Below are 9698 nucleotides of genomic sequence, written 5' to 3' on the forward strand. Positions count from 1 at the left end.
TTCTCATATTTGAAACTGAAAATACTCTTTTTGTATGAAGTTAATAAGAAACACACTTTATTCCTTATTTTTAAGAGCTAGTGCAAATATGTTTATAGATGGTAAATGAAAGAGGTGAAGAATTGTTCTTTTTTTTTGCATGGAAATATGTTGACGGGAATATACTTTGTTTAATTTAAGCTACTAAGAAGTTTGTCGTTTAGGCTGCTTTTGGTCTGTTGAAGTGGACATCTTTTGTTTTTAAGTGACTGCGAATTTCAAAGAAACCAGACAGATTACATTTTAAATGTGCAGTGTGAATGCTGAGTGCTGAAGGACTTTGGTGAATGTTGAAGCTGAAACTGAGTTGTTGCAGCTAAATGGAGTCGAACACTAGCTAAAAGATAAAACAAAGCAACCCATCAGCTAAAAGTAGCAATATGAGTAGCAAAGTGCCATAAAAATAGCTAAGAGCTCAACGTGTTGTTTTCGCAGACATGGGGCTATAGTATTTTTTTCTTCTGGTAAATGTTCAGATGTTGTGTTTTCCTTGGTGACATCACTCTGAGAAACGGCGTCTCACAGTTAAATGTTGGACAAGAAAGTCCCCGTCTCTCTGCAACGCCCTGTCCAGTCAGCGTTCCTTATTTCAGTTTCTGAAAGTTGGCACTCTGGACTGAAAGATCAGCAGAAACTGTTATAAACACCTCAAGAGCTGCTCGGCTGAAAGACATTTTCAGTCATATCTCTTTAAAATTTGTATTTATTATAAAAGAAATAAAAACAACAGTTTCTTCAGGACATTGTGTTCTTGCAAAACAACTCAAAAGTAAATGTTCTCTATATAAAAACTGCCCTTTTTACAACCCCGATAGATGAAACCTTTCTTTATGCCAGAGGGAAATTCAGATACTAGCATAATGACTACATTCTCTAAAGTCACTTTTAATAGAAATAATAGATGTTTTTAAAGAGGTGTAAAAAACGGATTTTTGTGATTTTCAAGTAAGTTGAAGCTGTTAATGTTATTTTCTTTTTCAAACACAGTAAAAAGTGTTCTTTCGTTGTAAACTCGTTCCAGTCAGAATCCTGTAGCTCATATTGAGAACGTGTTTGTTTCTTGCGATGCGCTGTGGGAGTTAAATGACATCTCGGTCCCCCTCTCCTCAGCTGGAGTTTCCCGTCTCCTCCTGCTCTTTTTCCGTCTCCTCTCTCCAAACTTCTTGGCCACTTTCATCATGTGCTGCCTGAAGGAGGAGTTCATGAAGGCGTAGAGGATGGGGTTGAGGCAGCAGTGGGCGAGCGCCAGGCTTTCTGTCACCTGAGCTGCCTGATCCAGCACTTTACTTGTCCGGCAGTGGGTCACCAAAGCGTACACTGAATCCATTGCACGGTAGACTTTCAGCACGTTATACGGCAGCTGGGTGACTACAAACACCCCGACTACTATGAGAAGAACACGTAGAGCTCTCCACTTCTTGCCTCTGCTCTCAGCGGGGAGGCCTCTTAGCGCTCGGCCGACGCTCCAGTAGCAGATCACCATGACCAGCAGAGGAAGCAGGAACCCAAACAGCACCTCCACCACCTCCAGCACAGCTTTACTACCTCGAGCCATGGATAGATAGATGGCCATGCAGATGTTCCTGTTAGATGTCGGCATTACTTTTGAGAAGATCAAATCAGGAAGGCCAAGGATAAAGGCTGTCCCCCAGACAACCGAACACCACTTCCAGCAGTGTCTCCTGGTGAACAGCTTCTGCAGCCGCCCTCTTTGGTCTCTGCCTTGCGCTCGGGCTGTCGCCAAGTAACAGTCCAAGCTGAGGCAGGCCAGCAGCAGCATGCAGCAGCTGAAGTTCAACGTGTAGCAGGCCGACGCGACCTTACAGGCAGCGTCCCCCAGCTCCCAGCCTCGAGCAGCGTCGGCGGCCCAGAACGGCAGAGTGAAGAGAAGCAGCAAGTCGGCCACGGCCAGGTGGCTGAGGAAGACGTCGGTCATGGTCTTCAGCCGTTTGTGGTAGACGTAGACGGCCAGGACCAGGACGTTTCCTGCCACTCCTGCAACCAGACACAGACTGTACACGATGGGGAGGAAGAAGGCCACGAAAGAACGGACGTCGCCTTTCTCGCACACGGAGGGGTAGTCGTCGTAGCTGTAGTTGAAGGTGGTGTTTTCGTGGTAGTAGTCGTAGTCCTCGGTGACGGCCATGCTCGCCAGATAAAGCTGGGAAGAAGCATAATCAATAATCTTTACCAATCACAGTTTGTAACGCAAAGATTTACCATCAGAAAAGTTCAGAGACAAAGAGAATATACATCAAACATTTAACTATTAAACAGATTGGTTCCTTGTTTTGTTTTTATAAGGTTTCACAAGTGTGTGAAACCTGTGGTGTTGTCATTTTGGAATTATTGTTTATATAGTTTTTTTTTAAGTTGGTGTGACCGACTATTGAAATCACTTGAAATGAAGCTGCATTTTTTGGGGGGACTCTGGGTCTGTTTCTCTCTGGTTCGCTCAGTATTCCTGTTCCAGACCTCCCACAGACACATCTGGAAAAGAAAACGTGAATCAGGCCTTTGTGGTCAAACCACTGCTGAGGACCGGAGAGAAGAAATGAAATGGCCAATTAAAATCTGAACTAATGATTCTGCCGAATCTGTGACATTCACACTGCGAGGCGCTCAGCTGTGACGGTGTAAAAAACTCATAATGTTGGTCATTTATTTAAAACTGAAGGCAACAAGCATGGCACAAAAAAAACATCCAATCTGCTTTAGATTTAGGAAAAATTGTAACATTTCTCATCAAAACAACATTTGCCATAGTGGAGAGAGTTTTTAGAAGAAGTTAAATGAAGGAGAGCTGATTATCTTATGTTCGTTTTTGTAGCAGAAAAACAAAAAAAAATGGCCAAGATTAAAAAGTTGTCCAAAGCCAATTGATCACAACCAGATCGATGAGCCAAAGCATCTCCAAAACACCACGTCCTGCCAGGCGTTCCCACTGAGCAACGTTTACCAGAACGTGGACCAGAAAGGACAAGTGATGAGAGCAGCAAGTATCCTGTTTGCTTCGAGCCAACATCAGCTAAAGTTTCACTTATTCTTGTGATCTTCAACGCAGAAACTGAACCATGGAGTGACGGGAGGTCTGATGGGTTTCCGTCGCAGGGACAGAGATTATCTGTCATTTATCTGAAATGAGGGCGAGCTGCAAAGAGACAAAGATGTTCTGTGGAAACATTCTGCAGTCACTTCCCTTCAACAAATCCCATCTATAAAACACAGACAAAGGCCTGTTTCAGCAGGATTAAACTGTAATAATTGTTCAGAACTGGTTTGACAAACATGACTAAGAGCTCTGAGTGTTGGCTTTACTTCCACAACGTTCTGAAATGATCCGTTTGTCGCCTCATCCTCTCAGACAGGTTTTTGTCATATTTGTTGTTACTGAGCAGTTCGTGTTATTTCTTTTACTCACAGAGATTTATTCAAGTTACCTCTTCAATAATTACGCCTTTGGAGCAAATGGTTACATTTCTCTAATCTACCTTAACATTTCCTGATCTACCTTTAAATAGAAAGTTTCTAACAGGTGCGTCTTCAGAAATAATCTTGGGTCTTTAATTTACTTTGGAATGGACCATTTTTCTATTCCAGCTGCCGTAGCGCTGGGAAATCCCTTTGTGTAATGAATGGCTTTGTTGTTGATCTGACTTTGAACTTAATTAAAAAAATAACGAGTTTCAGTAGATTTTGTTTCGATTTAAACTTTATGCTGTAGAGTCCAAAAACGCCATAAGGCGTCAACATACCAATCATTGGTATGTTATTTAAATTATGATACAAAAAAATCAACAAAGCATAAATTAAAATTTAAAAATGAAACAAATTCTGTTATTATATAAGTGATTTTGCATGTAAATCAGAAAAATATTTGTATTTTTGTGTTGTTGGTGCATTAAAACTCCTGAATTAAAGGGCTTAAATGTTATAAACTCAATCCTAAACTTAAAAAAATGACCTCACAAGCAACGTTAATCAATTAAATCTAGATTATGAAGCATCTCAGAATCCATGGTGGGCTTCTTCTTTTTCTTCTGTTCTATTTTTTATACAGAAATGCACAAATGGATCAGTAATTGCTGACAAAATGTCACAGGAACTTCACAGAACTGCTACAGAAGTCAAACCTGCACCTATAATCCAAACTTATGATGCATAATGTTGTTCTGAGCTACATTCGCCTCTTTAGTCTCAGACATGATTCTGTGCAGATGTTCAATCTGTTCAAAATGCCTTAAATCCTATTTCTCATCAAGGGACAATCTGCAGAAACCAAAAGAGCAAAGTGTGGTGATGATGAATGTCAGCTTTAAAGTTGGAACAACACAATCAGATGTTTACATTCAGTCCAAACATCTGATTCACAGTAAAACGGCTCTGTGAGTCTTTAGGTACTCACTGTGCTTCAGTCAGCTGTCAGTCCTTGTGTGGGTTCCTGCGCTGGGATCCTCTCAGTCCTGAGACCAGACAACATCGAGAGGGTGTGTTTGATTCGACATCCGGCGCAGCCCGAGGGAGGCGGGGATTCAGAAAGGAGGCCAACGTTTACAGGAACAACCCTCTGTGAAACCTGAGCTGGGAAGAACCCTGAAGCTAAACAGCTCATAAATAAAAACACAAGAAGTTTTTCTTTGTTTCCACTTCATGAAGAAACCTACCTGTAAGCTTTATACTTACCTCGGCTAAAAAACAACAAAAAAAATTGATTTAAAAATTCAGTTTATTAGTCTTTTGAAGCAAGTGTCATCACAAAGCAGAAATGCATTTACAAATACTGGTCCAATAGTTTCCTGAAAGCTTAAAGGGACAGTTCAGATGTTTTGAGGTGTTTGTTTATTCCGTCTAATTTTAGGTTGAAGATTTTCAGGAGAATATCTGAGTACTGTTTCATGCTCCTTTTTTCCAAGACTGCAGTGAGTTTGGCTGGATTTTTATTTTTTTATTTATGAGGTGAGACAGGAAGTCTTTTTCACAAAACGTCTGTTTTTAAAGTTTACAAATGCGCTTCGCTGCTGAGCAGAGATATGTGACCCGTGCTGGCAGAATGAGTCACAAGGAGGACATTTTTTTTTAAATTATTGAGTTATTATTTTCAAATTCTCCATCTGAAAAACTTCAAAATGAGACGCAGTTTGTCGAAATTTGGCGATTTATCACCTGGCAACATGCTAGCTTTGGTTATGAGAGAAAAAAAAATGCTCCCACAATGTAAAGACCATCCGTAGGCAAAAACCACTGCCTTCTGACAGCATCAGATTCACAACATCGCTGATATATTTAAAGAAATATTACACGCAGTTACCCTCTGATGACCTCTGAACATCTTTGCTACAAGCCGTCGTCCAAAATTAACTTAAAAATGTACCTGACTCTTCTGAATGAAGGTAAAACAGCTCCTTATTTTAACAGTTTCACAGAGATTCATGCAAACTCTATCTTACAAAGCTTGACGCAGCCGTCAGTTTAGCATCACGCCCTTATTTACGTAGAATTTTGTGGTTATTTGTGAGCAGTGATTGCCAGCAGCTAGCAGTAGCACTTCCCGTGCTGCCTCTTTCTGCAGGAACGTTGTAATGTATCTGATGAAATAACTCTCTTCAAAGTGAGGTAGAGCTATCTACAGCAGGTAATATATCAAATATTGATAATTCTTCCACAGAACACTTCGGAAGATTTGAACACTTTAACACAGATAACTGTCGTTTCATGATGATTTTAGTCATTTAGGTTTAATCTAACAGGTTTAATCTAAAGTTAATGTTTGTTAGTTTACAGTTTAATAATATCCAACTCAGCCTCAGCTGTCGTTTCATCTGCAGCAATAAACAAAGGAAGCTGAGTTTCTGAATATACAAGTGCAGCGCCAATAAAGACAGAAATTCAGACTATGTGCCAAGCAGACCCTTCATGTTTTAGCTGGCTGTACAGTAAAGCCACATTTGATTTGTTTGTGTAAAACTATTACCAAAAGAAAAGTGGAGTAAAAATACCAGATGTGGACTGAAGCAGCATGCTTCAGCTCAGATGTGCGGGCAAACATCCCACCTCTGGATGCATGAAGTCCAACATTAGTGTGGTTTTTTTGTTTTTGTTTTGTGTCACGAGCTGAGTAGCCACAGGACTTTAAGCGAAGTTTGGCCCTTCGCAGCTGGAAATCAGCCTGCTGCCCCGGCAACGATAAACACTTCAGCGAGGATGACTCACGGCGAGAGAGAGGACGCAAGAAACAGACCAACACATCTGTCTGGGGGTGCTTATTGAGGAATTCCTTTGTGTTTTTGGAGACACATGTTTATGTTAAGAGCAACATCAAGGCATGGCTCCGTGCGCGAAGGACTAAACTGGAACCAATAAAAGGCTCAGATTGAGTAAATATGTGTGCAGATGTAAAAGTTTTATTAATGTGAGAGGTTTACAGCAACTCTAACAGCTGCCGCTGCTTTAATGTTAATTATACAACCTCTCCTACACAGAAAAGAACCACAAGGGAGGATTAGCTTTCAGATTTTCATCCATCTCATGTTTTAATCCATCCAGATTTTCCAGAAAAGCTGCATCCCTTTCAAAGGAAGTCCCTTTCTGTTTTGCTTTCCCTTTGAGCTCCATTATAACAAACACAGGCCCGTCTTCGGAACAAATTACACTCTAAAGGTCACCACAGTCACCAGAAATATGTAAGATTATCACATGAGAGAATCTGCTCTGGTATCATGTTTAACCCATCTGCTTTGTTGCTTCGGACTTCTTTTACAAAATCCAAGTTGAGGTTTAAAGCTTTGAACTTTGATCGGGAAGTTAACTTAAGGTCTCTGCATTAATCTGCATGTTAGTCCCTCTGTTTGTCTCTGTCCTGCCAAACTACACCGTCCTGTTCCACATCTGCGGAAACAAGTCAGAACCAGAAGAGCCCAGAGTCCAGTCTGAAGGAAAGAAAAACAAGAAATATAGTAAACAGAGGAAATTACATTTTCTCTGACAATGCAAAGTGAATACTGAATAACTTGGCTAAAAGCTAAAGTAATAAAACGGTAGCTAAAATATAACAGAACAACAATAACGACCAAAACTGAGCATGTACGCTGAAGTAGATTTCAACAAGAAGACCATTTTTGTGGAAATTGAAAAGATCTTAATGTGTTTTTTTCTGGGTTGAATATTTGTACATGAAGTAAAATATTTTGAAAAGTATAAAAGTTACAAAAAAACAACAACCCAGAATTGAGCAGAAGAGTTTAATAAATGAACGGCTAAAATAGCATAAAATATGCAGAAGTAGTTTGACTGCAAAAAGTCCACATTAAAATATTAATAACATTCTGAATTCAGAATCAGCATTCACACCAAAATAAAGCAGAGGAACTTCTTTAGTTGCTGCAGCAGAACTGAAGGGAGTGGAACTGAATCTAAGTTTGAAATCCAGGTTACAGAAACGCTAACCAGAGGAGCTGAAGTACTGGGCTCCTTGTTTCAAAATCTCAGAAACTAGAAAGAAAACCGCTCTCTGATCAGACGTTCCTGCAGACATGCCTCATCACATCTGAACTTTCTGTTCAGTCTTTATCTGCTCTCCCGTCTCATGCACTTAGGGATCTTGTATTCCCACGATGATGGGAGATTTTAAAAGCCGGTGTAAACTCCTTCTCTGTGCTTCCTGTTTTCCTCCTTCTCGTCAGAGATTTGGATCTGATTCTGGGAAGTATCTGGACTTTTAAAAGCTCCATTAGCTGCTCCAATAACTCTCCTGATCTGAACCAGACTGGAAACAAGTCTTTTTTTTATTTAAAAAGGACCTAATCCAATTAATGTTTTAATGCTCTAACGTCACAGAAGAGAGTCAAACTTGGACTGATTTGAGTTTGTTTGTAATTAGAAAGAAAAACAAGTCAGAAAAATGAAGCCGTGATGCAGATTTTAGCAGGGTGGATGAAGCTATTACACATAATACAGATTACATCCAAACTGCAATAAACAACCCCCCCCCCTTTTTTTTACTTCAAAACAAATAAAACTGTCTCTTTGTGTGTGTAACCTGTATCGTAAGTCAGTTTGCATGAGTAGAACTGAATCTTTTTTTAAAATTTTTACATGCAGTCTCTAAAATGGGAGTTTTTCTCCCTTCCAAACTAAACTTTATAGACAAAAAATACTCCACACTTACTTTTGATAATCAGATCAACTTTATTTGATGTGTACAAAAACACTGATACAGAGTTTAGATAAAAAAACAGCTTATTCATGAAAGAGTTGTCATACTTTGACAGAGGTTTCCAAGAATAATGTTGTCTACTAACATAAAAGAAACTTAAATGTGCCTTAGGGCTGCAGAATATATTGAACTTTTTTTTATCTTTGCACAAACAACATCTGGAGCACCTTTATCACAAATATTGCAATAAATCATAGACACAAATTGGACGTTAATGACATATTTGGGACTCAGATGAACCGCACCGACCCAAACTGCAGCTGATATAATCAGGTTTTCTAATACTGAGCAGCCTGTTTTGCAGATTTTGTACTAAAAAAAAAAATCTGTCTTTTAACTTGAGCTCTTACGTGGATTCATTATTATAAAAACAGTGGTCAAAATTAATGTGATTATAGTTAAAACTTTTGACAATTTCCAAGAAAAATGATTCGGATCTTCTCAGAATTATTTCTAAATTTGCAAAGAAAGAAGTTTATTATAAAGTAAATGTGTGAGAAGCTGTAACTCCAGGTCTTCACCTCCTCTTACCTCCTCTGTCTTCTACAAACAGGAACAAAAAAACAACTATTATTCAGGAGGAAAATGTATCTTCAGTATCAGTTAATAAACTAATTAACCATCAGCTTAAATTAAATATTTAATTATTATTATAAATATTTATTTATATTTTGTTTACTTACACACCAGATGAATTCTGTTAAGTTTTATGGCGTCAGAATGACACTAAAACTCCCCAATCTGGAAGAAAACCACGAGATTTTAAATGTTTATACTGATTCCAGCAGTTTTAACTGTTTGACTGCTTCCTGCAGCTGTAGATGTAAATCATCTCTGAAACCTTTATTAAATTTAAAAGCAGAGATTACCTGAAAGAAGGTTTGGTTGTTGGGCTTGGTTTCTTCTTCTTCAACAAAAATAGAAAATAACAGAATTAAAAACTAAAAAAAAAAAAGGTAAAACAACACAAAAAAGACATTCAAGTTACTTTTTTAGCTGCTTATCATTTTTAACATCGATAAAACCTTTAAAAGCTGATAATGATGATGCTCTGTAAAGGTTTCTGAGATGCTGGGTTCAACTTTCTGCAAAATAAAGTGAAGTTTGGCCTCACCGATTGGTTAAGTCCTGGCTGTCTCAGCCTCAGTCTACAGTTGGGCTTTCCATTGCTGCACGGTGTTTTCCTCGGTTTCTCCACCTGTAAAAGCCACAGAGTCAGTCTTTAAAGCCTCTAACTGAAATATGAGTAAGTAAAATATTTGTGCTTCCTAAAGTGAGGTCCTGTTACCGGAGGACTCTGTGTGGCCTCCGGCTGAGAGGCCGAGATGAGCAGGAAGACCTGCAGGCACAAAACGACCAGCAGCAAATGTTTGTTCATGACTGATGATCGGAGCTCGATTCATCTGCAACAAACACGTCTTTATATTCTCCTCGCCAGAAAATGACT

The 9698-nt window shown here is 39.2% G+C and overlaps 1 protein-coding gene and 1 long non-coding RNA gene across 3 annotated transcripts; both read right to left on the minus strand.

Moving 5' to 3' along the window:
- Nucleotides 1-128: 128 nt before the first annotated feature.
- Nucleotides 129-4594, minus strand: ackr4a (atypical chemokine receptor 4a). 2 transcript variants are annotated; one of them, XM_017410879.3, is made up of 2 exons: nucleotides 4445-4594; nucleotides 129-2200 (listed from the first exon to the last, which is right to left on the minus strand). In XM_017410879.3, exon 2 carries the CDS (start codon nucleotides 2183-2185, stop codon nucleotides 1076-1078), a length of 1110 nt encoding a protein of 369 aa, XP_017266368.1. In that variant the 5' UTR covers nucleotides 2186-2200; nucleotides 4445-4594; the 3' UTR covers nucleotides 129-1075. The 2 variants fall into 2 exon arrangements, with proteins under 2 accessions (XP_017266368.1, XP_024860542.1); XM_025004774.2 differs by having other exon boundaries at nucleotides 129-3190; nucleotides 4445-4533.
- A 3609-nt stretch (nucleotides 4595-8203) lies between these two features.
- On the minus strand, nucleotides 8204-9698 carry LOC108232853. The gene is made up of 5 exons (XR_001808473.3): nucleotides 9540-9698; nucleotides 9366-9449; nucleotides 9121-9158; nucleotides 8935-8992; nucleotides 8204-8794 (listed from the first exon to the last, which is right to left on the minus strand). It is a non-coding gene; the product is annotated as an uncharacterized LOC108232853 (long non-coding RNA).

Source organism: Kryptolebias marmoratus, linkage group LG20, assembly GCF_001649575.2.
Source record: "Kryptolebias marmoratus isolate JLee-2015 linkage group LG20, ASM164957v2, whole genome shotgun sequence".
NCBI lineage: Eukaryota > Metazoa > Chordata > Actinopteri > Cyprinodontiformes > Rivulidae > Kryptolebias > Kryptolebias marmoratus.